This window comes from Doryrhamphus excisus, chromosome 8 (assembly GCF_030265055.1).
Source record: "Doryrhamphus excisus isolate RoL2022-K1 chromosome 8, RoL_Dexc_1.0, whole genome shotgun sequence".
NCBI classification, from domain to species: domain Eukaryota; kingdom Metazoa; phylum Chordata; class Actinopteri; order Syngnathiformes; family Syngnathidae; genus Doryrhamphus; species Doryrhamphus excisus.
Genome location: NC_080473.1, coordinates 3,199,827 through 3,212,874, shown reverse-complemented (window position 1 = coordinate 3,212,874; position 13,048 = coordinate 3,199,827). Strand labels below are relative to the sequence as shown.

The following is a 13,048-nucleotide window of genomic DNA, read 5'->3' as shown; positions in this document are numbered from 1 at the left end:
AAATCTTTATAATTTGCTTGCCTAAAAGTAGTCAAATTGCAACGTAGGAGAAATGAAAATGGCTGCAATGACTTTGTTAAGTATAGCGTGCGTGTCAGGCGGCAGACCACCTCCCTGCAGCCTGGGAGCACAAACAAGATGGCAGCACAACACCCGCCGCCCCCAAACACACACACACACACATAATGCCATTTGTTAAACAAATGCATGAATGGTAGGAAACCGGACTGGAGATGCAGACTTCCTGCACACTTTTGCTCTTTTACTTTGACTTTCTGTGTCAGAGATAAAATGTTTGTGGGCAGTGGAGACGCCATTCTGAACATCTGCTTGTACTTGATTGCGGGCTGCAGCTTTCCTCTTCTAACATTACGACACTCTTGTGGCATATTAGACTGGCTATGAATATGAAAATAACATATGAGCACTCTAGTACAATCGATGGATCATAAGTAGCTGGGACATGCACAGCACTAGCGATGCTCGTCAACATACTGATGGATAATAATAATAATAATAATAATAATAATAATAATAACAATAATAATAACAACAATAATAAAAACAACAACAACAACAATAATAATAGGGCTGCACAGCGGTCAAGTGCAGCCCTCACAGCTAGGAGACCAGGGTTCAATTCCACCCTCGGCCATCTCTGTGTGGAGTCTGCATGTTCTCCCCGTGCATGAGTGGGTTTTCTCCGGGTACTCCGGTTTCCTCCCAAATTCCAAAAACATGCTAGGTTAATTGGCAACTCCAAATTATCCATAGGTATGAATATGAGTGTGAATGGTTGTTTGTCTATATGTGCCCTGTGATTGGCTGGCGACCAGTCCAGGGTGTACCCCGCCTCTCGCCCGAAGACAGCTGGGATAGGCTCCAGCACCCCCTGCAACCCTTGTGAAGATAAGTGGTAGAAAATGAATGAATGAATGAGACATCGGAAAATACTCAAAAAGTAGAGATCAACATTGGCTGCATGCCCGGTCCAAGTCACTTAAATGCGCCGGCCATCCTGAAGGATAAATGAGGTAAAAGGATCCGATCCTATGAAACAGACAGTAATAACTATGCAGTGTAGGGCTGTCATTATTTGAGGCTTGGCTCTACTTGCAAATTACTTTTTCATTCCTTTTTGTATTGAATCTTGTCACACTTTATGTTCTGTGTCATGTGTGACTTAGGTGTTAATTTAGGCGGCGACTTACACGACACCAGTGGTTCTTAGTTATCTTCTGTCATGCCCCCGTGGGGGCACAGAAAGTTTTTTTGTACTGTACAGACGTGAGTGCAGGGAAGTGTAAAAACGTATTCAGGAGTCAAATTGCATACTGAGTACTACTAATTCATATATGGCGGCAGGTCTCATTAACACTGAAAGTCCTCCATGCGTCTCATGCCCCCCCCCCCCCCGACAGTTCACTGCACCACCCCAGGGGCTCCTGCCCCACTATTTGCACTTGAATGAGTACCTCCTGTAATCATGTTATAAAGTATATTAAATCAAGTGTATGGAAGAGGAAAACAGCAATAGTTAATGAGCAAGTGTAAGTAAGTAACCACAAAAATATGCTTGCTGACTGTATTGTTTTAAATAATGGCCCATACTTTTGAAATCGATATCCATTTTATGTAAAAGGATATTACATAAAATTTTATGTAATTATCGTTGTAGTTGCATCGGATCGTTTACCACAAAGAGATTTCCCCTACCTATTACAGACAAAAACGTATTTCGATCTGTGATTAAAAGTGATTAATTGTGAGTTATGGACATTATGTGATTAATCGTGATCAAATATTTTAATCGATTGACAGCCCTAATAGTAATACGTAAAATCTATATTAATTATCCCTTAAAGTTTCATTGTTGATGTGAATGTGCTGACTGTAGTACCACCATCCACCACTGGGGCAAACGGCCTGAGACGTTCAGGACATAGAGTATATTTGGCCAGTAGTTTGAGCATAAAGCGACTTCTTTTTGTGCACACACACACACACACACACACACACACACACACACACACACACACACACACACACACACACACACAGCTTGGTTGCTGGATGATGTCGCCAGTATTGTTTAGTCTGTCCTTTTGGAAGTGTGTGTGTGTGTGTGTGTGCGTGCGTGAGTGTGCGCAGTCTTACAAGAAAAGGAAGAAAGAGAAAGAGGGTCAAGCGTTGACGCTGCAGGAAGTAAAGTTGAGGTTTGAGGGGATTTCTGCTTCACTTTGCGGAGCTTCTCCGTATTAGCTTGTTAGGGACTCATTTTCTTCAGCAACTTAAACTTCATTAGACAACTCTCTCTCTCTCTCTCTCTCTCACACACACACACACACACACACACACACACACACACAATATTTCCCATGAGAACCAGGGGCAGGAAGTCTGGAAGGAATGAAAACAGTGTGTGTGCGCACATTTGAGCTTTTGTATGTGACTTATGGGAGTGTTTAATAATGTGTGTGTGTGTGTGTGAGAGAGAGAGAGTATGCTGGAGCGAGCACACTCAAAAAAGGAAGTGTGAAAACAGAATTCTCAGCAGGGTGTGTGTGTGTGTCAGCTGTAATATATTTATGAGGACCAATATGACCGTTAACCCTTTGTCCCCAGCAGGTCTTGGCGGCCTGAGAACATTTTGGCTTTTCCAGTCCAGGTCCGACTGGGTCCAGGAAGAAGGTCATGAAAGTCACATGGCAATAACTGACATGGTGGATGTCTGCTGAGGTTATTGACATTGACTCCTCACAAGGTGACCTGATGGTGACCCCGCATCCCTCTGGAGGTGATGAGTTCTCGCTTGGTCTGACCCCATCAGAGCAGCCCTCCTCTATGACAATCACACAGTCTGTCTGCACGTGAGCGTTCGCATACTAGCGTGACACACAAAAGTCAGCGTCCTGTCTCAGTAGAGCCACAAGAATCCGATCCGCTCACATGAGCTCAACAGCTGCCTTCAGCTGCCAAAATCCCAAATTTTTTCATCCTCGGATTTTGATCCCGGCGGGAGTCGAACCCACGGCCCTGGCAGCATTCTCGCCTTGCTCGAGCGGCCCAATGTTTCCATCTTATCTCGCTCCATCTTTATGAGACTCTCTGAGCCAAAAAGTGTTGCCACAAGATCTTTTCCAGGATTGCGTCCAACAGAACCCCAAAAAAAAGGACTTTCTTGTTTCAACAGTTTTCTGCATTTTTGAGGGAAGACGGCAAAGCGACGAGAGAACATCTGCAAGACTGTTTCTCCGTCATCTCTGAGAGAGATCAGCTCAAGCGGAACCAGAGGCTTTTAAATTGGACCTGATTGGACTGTCAAAACAAGCCACAAAGCTACGCTGGATCAACTTAGAGCCTGACCAAACTCTCTCTCTCTCTCTCTCTCGCTCTCTAGATATGCAAATTCACTTTAAAGAGGTGAAGTACCTGTTGAACTCGTAGATGTCTTCAATGTTGCAGAACAACGTGCTGACCTGCTCCGGTGCCAGAGGAAGACCACCGCAGTCGATGATGCAGCCCAGATAGTCCTGCACACACACACACACACACACACACACACACACACTAGTCAAAAATGACCCAACATGGTTGCAACAACAAGACTGTGAAGTGCTGTATCTTTGTATTTTATGATACAGGGTGTCCCTAAATATACACTACACATATAATATACATTCATTCAACAAAAAAAACTAAATAACTCATTCCATTACCATTCAAAATACAACCCCTTCAGTACCATTTTGACTGATCTTTCAAGGCACACAGATTATTGTGTTCTATATAAAGATGGGCCTGCCAACAGGAAGAACAGAGTCTTGTCTTTCATCATAATAAAAAGTTTGTTTCTACCATTTTCTGTTTTAATAATGCGCAGTAGAACACAGGAAAATTTCAGTTCCCGACTAAAAAAAGAGAGAAAATCAGCCTTTCGTAAAAAGATACATTTCACTTTGACCCAAATATGTTTTGCTTTTGTGACAACTCCAATATCTAAACAACCATACTAACAACACAAAAAATGGGTTGTTTTACATCAAAAGAATAATTTATTTACAAATATGACACCATGAAGTATTTACAAGGTTGGCATTTGGAACTGAACTATGTATGTGTGTGTGCACGCTTAAAAATTTCCCGACAATGCGCAACTCCTCCACGCTCTCTCACCTCCTCCTTCCTGTCATGTCATTGATCCCTGCTCAACTCTTATCAAATGCTCGTCTGCTTTTATGGCTTGAAATTGCTGTGGAATACATTAGTGGAGAGTTGTGACAATCTCGTTTTGCCTCTCGCGCAAAAAAATGTAAAAGAAGTATAAATATGTTGTTGGGATCTGGTGTTCGTCTTTAGTATTGGATGAGATAATAATAAATCCATACATAAATAAGACATAATAATGAATATAATAATGAAATAAATAATAAATTGAATTAAAAATTTATTTGATACTATTTATAATATATTACATATTGTGGTGTATCTATCAAAACTAATATATAGAATATATATATACGTAAGTGTACATTAAAGTGTGTCAGGATAATGCCACCAAGAACGAAGAAAATGTGCGACCTGGTGCTTGAAAGGTGCAGCAAATAAATTAATCACAAACAGGAAGTACACCAGGAGCAGCGGAGTAAATAAACACAGAGATGAGTGAATAATGATAGGGATATAAAAAGGAGGACATGCAAGGTCTCATGCCGAGAAGAAAAAACACGATTAGTGCAAGTTAGACCGAAAATATGACTTTTGGACAACGATAGCAACACTGTATTAGCGATCAATCAAATAATGAGACCATCAAAATGTTACGGGAGGAACACCTCCCCATCGTTAAAGTCCCGCTTGACAACTCCACACTGTGGGAGTGCTATAGCACCAACTAGTGGCCTGGACTGTACACTACACTGCAGTGTCTGCTTTCTAACTAAAGCAAAGTAAAGTAAAGGTAAGGGATGGGAAGGCTAAGCAAAGCAACACAAAGCAAGGTAACGCAGCGCAGTGCAGGGTAACGTAACGTAAATGTAATATAGCATAATATCATATCATGTAGCATTAAGCAAAGTGAAGTTAGCCAACACAATACAAAGCAAAATAACACAGTGCAGTGTAACGTAAATGTAATGCAGTGTAATGTGACATAATGCAGCATAAAGTGAAGTGATGCAACACAACGCAACGTCCGTCCATCCATCCATCCATCCATCCATTTTCTATGCCACTTATCCTCATTAGGGTCGCAGCTGGAGGGCAACATAACATACCATACCATAATGTAACATAAATATAATGTAGCACAATGTGACATAATATATCATAAAGGAAAGTGATACAACATAGCATAACAATGCAATGTAATGCTTCTCAATTCATGTATTTCATGTACATACATGTAATAGTGTAGCATAAAGTGAAGTGAAGTGAATCAATGTAACGCAATGTAAAGCAAAGTAAAAGAATGTGGATTAAAATAGGAAGCACGCTCTCCATCTTGTTCTCCTCCCAGCTGGTCTACTTGTCTTCGTCACATTCCACTTTCAGTCTGTTGTTTGTTTCTCTGCCCCCCCCCCCCCCCCCCCCACAGTTCCCCAAATCTCCCTGCAATCCTCATGTTGATCTCTGCTGGCTTTCCCACAATCCTCCCTTCTCTCCATCTTTGCCCCACCTCTTAATACTCCTCTGGCGTGCCATCAACTTTCACCCCCCCCCACTTGTCCCACTTGGCCGGCGGTCAGCAGCAGCAGAAGAACGTCTCGTGTGGCCGCCATTTTCACCCTCCAGAAGGGACACAACCTGATGGATCAAATCTAATAAGTCCACTTACTTGGACTTATTTGCCAATTTCCCAGAAAGGAGAGGAGCCAGGTGGAAGGACTTTCTCTAACAAAGCGTCCACTTTCTGTGTGACCGCTCTCTGATTCTTACACACACACACACACACACACAGAGAGGCCTATTATGGACATTGGTTCAGATTCCCACTAAGCGTGACATCATGTAGCCTCAATCAAATCCAGATTTCAGGCAAACCACAAATAGAGAACGGGGTGGAGGGAGAGGACAGAGGCTTCCATTCCGCATACTTGATCGGAAACAGTTTGTGATATGCTTTGTTAACATTGTACGAGTCCTAACTACACATTCATCAGTCACGGTGTCGTCACGCGTATGCTGAGGCTGGAATGTTGCAAAGATTTTATGAGAAGCTTCCTGGCCATCTCCTTCTCGTACCCCAACATGGTTGTCCTGGGACTGTTAGAACATGATGTGTGTGTGTGTGTGTGTTCATTGCAGAAAACAAAGACACAACCAAAGAAAGACAATAGCAAGCCGCAATATTGTGTGCATGGAAACGCAGTCAATGATTAACTAGAATAAATAAGCACATTTCTATAGAATCTGCGTGTGAATGCAGCACAGCGGAAACTGAATTGACATGCTGTACTGATAATGTGTCATTACGGGAAAAGTGGGACTTTCGGGTATGACTGCTGGCCTGAATGTTTTGATGCTGGAATGGTATGAATGAGTTGAGAAAGAAGGAAAATTTCATTTGAAAAGGAATTTTGGCCTGGAAAATGTGTAATGTGGGGGAAATAGCTAATCAGAATGTCTCAAATGAACCGAAGGCTAGAACATTCAGTTGAGAAATGTGGAACTTTATAAGTTTCCATTCACTATCAAGGGGGATTTTGTTGTGGAAAATGTGCAATCCCGGAAAAAATTGACTTTTTGGAATGTAGAAAATGGATATCCGGAATGTCTCAAGTTGAGCCGAAGGTTTGGTTCTTGGACAAAAGTTTCCATTAATTTCCAAACATGAGTCTCATGTGCAAAACAAAACATAATGAATAAGAGGAAGAAGAGGAAACGTGATGAGAAACGACACAGCTGATAAACACCATCACGACCCAGCACTGTGTGTGTGTGTGTGTGTGTGTGTGTGTGTGTGTGTGTTGGCAGACGATGAAAGTTTGTATTGCACTTCAAAAGGATGCTTCTCACTCAGCTCAAACTTTTGGACTGAAACCAACGTGCATGCGCCTGGCGAGAGGCTCGTGTCGTTAGAAAAAGACTACGTCGTCAAAAAGTCCAGCCGTATTACCCACAATGCACCAGCCACACCAAGACAACAACACCCCCCCACTGCCTTGTCATCGTCACATGACATTCCAGTTCCCACTTGGACTGGACCGCTCCTCAACTGAACAGCACTACTGTTGGTTTGAGACCGGTTGACTTGGTTCACACCAGAGGTGCAATATGGTGGACGCCAACTACACACTACAATGATGTTGTCATGACAGCATCCTGAAAGTTGACACAGCGATGAAGACATGAATGTCTCGGAGATGTTACACATCCTGGTTGAGTGTGTGTGTATGTGTGTATGTGTGTGTGTGTGTGTTTATACCAGCTGCAGGTGAACTCGCCTGCAGGCATTCACACCTGGCCAATAAATCTGGTACACACACATTCAACATGTTGCCTCGCTCACGCATCTGATTGGTTAACAGCGATGATGTCATGATCCCTGCAGGTGTTGCTGCTCTGTGACAGAAAGGGCTGTGGCCAACATGTCACTCACAGTGGATAAATGCAAGACAGTAAAGAGAGCTATGTCTCCGTCAGTACACTTCTATCCTGTACTGTTATACTATTTACTACGTCTTACTAAGTGTAATTCCTGATAATAATTAAATAGTGGGCGGCACGGCGGTCGAGTGGTTAGCGTGCAGACCTCACAGCTAGGAAACCAGGGTTCAATTCCACCCTCGGCCATCTCTGTGTTAAAAACATGCTAGGTTAATTGGCGAATTGTCCATAGGTATGAATGTGAGTGTGAATGGTTGTTTGTCTATATGTGCCCTGTGATTGGCTGGCGACCAGTCCAGGGTGTACCCCGCCTCTTGACCGAAGACAGCTGGGATAGGCTCCAGCACCCCTGCAACCCTTGTGAGGATAAACGGTAGAAAATGAATGAATAATTAAATACTTAATTCCTGCTGTCCTAAATCCATTACGGTAATGTTCTTGTGTACTTCCTGGAAATGACCACTACAGGAAGGCGTGTGTTCATCACTGCACACTCGCCATTTTGAGATGCTCGGTGTCAGTACCAAAGTGAGCCAATGGAAACATAGCATGAGTGAAATGACTCCGCCCCTCACCTCCACGATGCTCTTCAGATCTCTCACGTACGCTTGCTCCGTTTCCACAATCTCCATCACCACTCTCTCCAGCCGCGACAGCTGCCTGGGCGGGGGCTCTGAGGCCGCTGGCACGGGATTGGCCAGATGTCCGGCGGGGTCGTGGCCTCCGCTCACCTTGGCAACGCAGCCTCCTCCGCCTGCATCGTGCGGCGTGACGAGGGGGGTGAGGTCCAGGCTGATGTCAGAGCCGTTCCTCTTGGGTGTTGATGATGAAGACAAAGATGGGGTGTAGGCGGGCACGGCGCCGTACGGCAGCGAGGAGGAAGACGAGGAGGAAGAGGAGTGCGAGGCATCCTGGAGGGACACCGAGGAGGTGGAGGAGGACAAGGACAGCGAGGCGGGACGCTCACAGTCGGAGCAGACGGTGTTGACGGACGTGCACGAGGAGGACGAGGCTCCTCGCTCGCCCGAGGACATCATCCTACCCACAATCCCACTCAGCGAGGACACCGAGGAGGGACGCTTGGCACCTGTAACAAGAAGACATTTCAGCATCACTACACCTGAAATAATTACCTTAAAATCCAACATGAAGACCTGAAGAGAAAAGACACCCGATCATCAATGCTCTGTCGTTGACATGTGTCTGCAGGAAGTTAGACTGTGTGCAAACAGGAAGTGTCGGTACTTCCTGTTTGTCTTTTCATTGAAGAACAACCAAGAATGCGCTCAGAGCAAAGCTCCATGGTCAATGTGTGGACAACATCCAAGCTGATGTCATCTAAGAATGTCCCAGTCTGCTGCAACAACACATTAACGTCTTCGTGTCATCACTTTCACACGTCGGCACATCTGTCCTGTCTGCGAGCACGCTTTTCAGGAAGCACCAAAAAAAGCAGTTAGTGTTGAAATTCCAGAACAAACAAAATGAGAGAAAACAGAAAAACAACAAAAGAAACATTCTCAGCGCTTATGATGACAAGAACATTCCGCAGGTGTTGCTTAATGCGTGCTGATGTGCAGCACAAATGTTGACAGTTCATTCTGGACAACCCTAAACCAACATTGTCAATAAACGTGACAATTTAATCATCGGTTACTAATTTCACTACTAAGATGACTGAGTAGGAACTCCTACATGATTCCAATCATTTTTCACATTGTTCTAATGTAAAAATGGCTGTTTATGACTTCGACAGACTGTCGACCTGGTCTTCGGCGGCCAAATCTGGCTGACCAATTACAAAGAAGAAACCCACCTCGTACTTCGGTACGTGACAAAAAATTTATAAAAGTACAAAATAATAAAAAGAAAAAAAAAGAAAAAAACTTAAATTATATTAGAAAGGCAGGAAGTGAACAAATGTAACAGTTACAGATTGTAAAAGTACCAGATAGAGGGGTAGGATTGAATAAGCTCTGCTTCTTCCTACTCCTTTTGGACATGTGGAACTGTGAACTGATTATGGGATGCACTCAATTGTAATCTGATGCATGTTCAAATGAAATAAAACCATTACTATTACCAAGATGAGGCTGCTGCAAGTGTCTCTTCATGACTTCTGCATTGAGTCATTTGTAACCATGTCGCCAGAAACATTTATTATACGGTACATCCTGACTTAATACAGCCTATGTAATGTCTTTAATGTAAGTGTGACGTCATTTTTATTGCTAATCGGACAATAAAATGCAGTACAGTTGCAGTACCCGCTTCATGTGTGTGAGGTGTGGGGGATGTACATGAGCCGGAAGGTGCTTGTCACTGCCGTCCTTCCATAGAAAAGAAAAGTTAATTTTTTTTGAGCAAGTGAAATGGGAGATATTTGAATGAGTGAATTTGAGAATTATATACCCAAGCTCACCAGGAGCTCACACATTTACAACAAAGTATCAAAGCTATTCTTAGAGAAAGTTAGGGTGCATGAACATCATGTGCAGATAAAACGTAAGACAAAAATTAAATAAATGGGACAAAGAAGTATTTGACAACATAATCCTCACGGCACGCCACTGGTAAAGGATCTTTGACCTCTGGCAGCATGTTGACATGGTTTTCCTCCATTTGCGCTTATTTTTACTGGGATTATTCAGTTTTCATGTGAAATTGCAGCAACAGGAGTATCGTGTATGGTTCTGAGTTGTTGGCACGGTATGGTATTTACAGTAGCCTTCATCAGCTCGTATGTGACTTTAAAATGTCAGGTGAAAACATGCTGGTGTGGACGTATCAATCAGCTAACAAACAAAGTATTTATGAGCTTCTCAAAGTGGAACACTGATGGTCTTAATAACGCCCTTGTGGGGTTTTCTTTTTTACTGCCATGACCACATGAAACCACGTGATCCCCTCAGCTGTTCCCGGCTCGGCATGAACGGCCAAGAAGGAAATATCCGCGTTGGAAAAACCTCAAATGTGTCTCATCAGGACCCTGAGGTCCTCATGGTGGTCCTCACGATGGTCCATGCATTCTCAGCCTTGCTTGCTACAGTGAAGAATGAAGGTTGAGGGACAACTATGGACTCTGGTCTGATCTTTCAGTGGCCATGATTTTTGTACGGTATGATTTGGTTTATTTGTTTCAGACATGTTTAACAAGTTACATTAAGTCAGAATGTATGGGGACATCAAGTTATGCCAAGTAAAGCAAGTATGCAAATACTGAAGTAAAGATTTTGCAGCATTCATGAGTGAATTTTGGCTATACATCCTCGCTTCATCATGGTTCGAACATCGCTCCCTCACTCTGTTGCGGCTTTTAAAAAATGAATAAATTAATAAATGATTGCTGTTTTGTGGCCTTTTATTAGTCAACAATATTGAAAGATAAGTAATATGTTGTATCCTGGTCACTAGGCAGCAGTAATGTGACATTGATGAGACATCACCTTCGATTACATTACCCTAAACCTGTATGCGGTCAGCCATGCCATGTTTGACATGGAAAAAAAAAGTTCTCCTCCCATTCATTGTGGAAGTGGTATCTTTTTGGCTTCTAATTTGTCCTTCTTCCCCACTCTTTTTGAAACCCTTTTGAAGTTTCCAATAAATAAACTGAAGTCTAACCAATTAGCTCGGTAGCTTGTTATGTCTAAAGCGGCGTGTGTCCTTGCAGTGATTCCGTAGCATGTGTATTACAGTTGTGCACTGTGGTGAAAACAAAGAATAATAGGAGTGTAAAGGTAAATATAGGGTTGTTATTTCATGCCTACAGGGCTCTAATAATGGAAAAAAGCGGATTTAGAAAGTAATAAACAGATTTTCTATGCTCTTAACAACAAAAATATTAAATTTGCAGAAATTACATGTGAAAAAGCTGAACGAAATAAACACGTGATAAACAATGGATGGCTGTACATCAGATAATACCTTGCTGGGCATGTTCCATGCATGAAATGTATTGCTTAATATTGTTGAATTTGGCATAATGTCGATTTTTGATGACTTCAAGATGCATCAAGTCTTTGTGAGTAGTTTTCCTTGTCGTGGAGATGATGTTATCTTCAATTATTTGTCCAGTTCCTTGATGTCTTTGACAACAAGTACTTAGGTTTCCTCCTGTCCTTCATTAAACTTGAGGTAGATTTTGCATCCCTTCAAGATGTTGGCATCACTTCAAGTTCTTTAACTGTTCCTCTGACTCGCTTTCCACATGTTTTTTTTTTTGCCAGGTCAAATTTCTGTGTCTTTAATGACCCAAAATGATTTCTCAGGGACGCTGAAACTTGCGCAAACATGAAATGGGAGACTGAAGTGTGTCTGACAACACTGCCATGTTAGCTTGGAATTTCCCTCTAAGTGCGCGCTGTGAAGCGCTGAGGCGGAGTGGAATCCACGGTGTGATTACAGCCACGATGGTTCCTCGCCATACGTGCTCCTTACACGCTCATGTCACACAGGCATCAAACTTTACGGCGCTCTGCCTTGTCATCAGCTGTGCAGCAACATGTCATTACATCATCACATACATTCACGAGCTGCTCACCTCCATCTCCACCGACAAGCTCCAACACTTACCAAAACCATTTGTGGGCCTCACACCGGGAGCAGATGTTTGAATGCACTTTGACCCCCCCAGTTTTGTTCGAACGTGTCGCAGAACATAGCTGAGGAAACACCGACGACAAAGGAGGTGATGCTTCACAAGATCACTGCTGGAGCCACCAATGAGGAAGCGCTTCTCATGTCACCTGACGCCTGCCAACATGGACTCTAATTGACCAAGACTTGCTAAAAAAAACGATTTAACTGAACTTCACTTGTCAACTTCTGATTGCGTTTCTTATTTGTAAGCTGTTTTTCCCCTTAGTAATCTGTTCCAGGGTCAAACTGTGGCCATCATGAAATCCCGTCTCCATGAGTACTACAGGGTCAGAGTGTGTGGAACAGACACACACATCCACACATCCTGACACTTTCCCAGTGTTTACATTGTGTCATCTCGTCCTGAGGAAACTCCCTTCGACAATCGGCTAACATGACCTCTCAGCGACATTGAGAGCTTCAAAGCTTCATCAGTTTCTTCCTCCTGCTTTCGTCCAACGACACAACGATATCATCTCCAAAAAAGCAATATCTGTCATAATTTCTTTTGGGGGGCTTCACGGCGGTCGTGTGGTTAGCGCGCAGACCTCACAGCTAGGAGACCAGGGTTTAATTCCACCCTCGGCCATCTCTGTGTGGAGTTTGCATGTTCTCCCCGTGCATGCGTGGGTTATCTCCGGGTACTCCGGTTTCCTCCCACATTCCAAAAACATGCTAGGTTAATTAGCGACTCCAAATTGTCCATAGGTATGAATGTGAGTGTGAATGGTTGTTTGTCTATATGTGCCCAGTGATTGGCTGGCCACCAGTCCAGGGTGTACCCCGCCTCTCGCCTGAA

At 43.3% G+C, this 13,048-nt stretch overlaps 1 protein-coding gene across 5 annotated transcripts in view; it reads right to left on the bottom strand.

The window, feature by feature from the left end:
- plekhg2 (pleckstrin homology domain containing, family G (with RhoGef domain) member 2) overlaps positions 1-13,048 on the bottom strand; it is a 45,250-nt gene that overhangs the window by 14,573 nt on the left and 17,629 nt on the right. For 4 of the 5 annotated variants that reach the window (XM_058079594.1, XM_058079593.1, XM_058079596.1 and 1 more), the window contains exons 5-6: positions 8,184-8,695; positions 3,433-3,533 (exon numbers count right to left, since the gene is read on the bottom strand). In XM_058079594.1, coding sequence (XP_057935577.1) covers positions 3,433-3,533; positions 8,184-8,695 — 613 coding nt within the window. Of the gene's footprint in view, positions 1-3,432; positions 3,534-8,183; positions 8,696-8,762; positions 8,823-13,048 lie in introns of those variants that run through there. The other variant, XM_058079597.1, reaches the window with a different exon arrangement.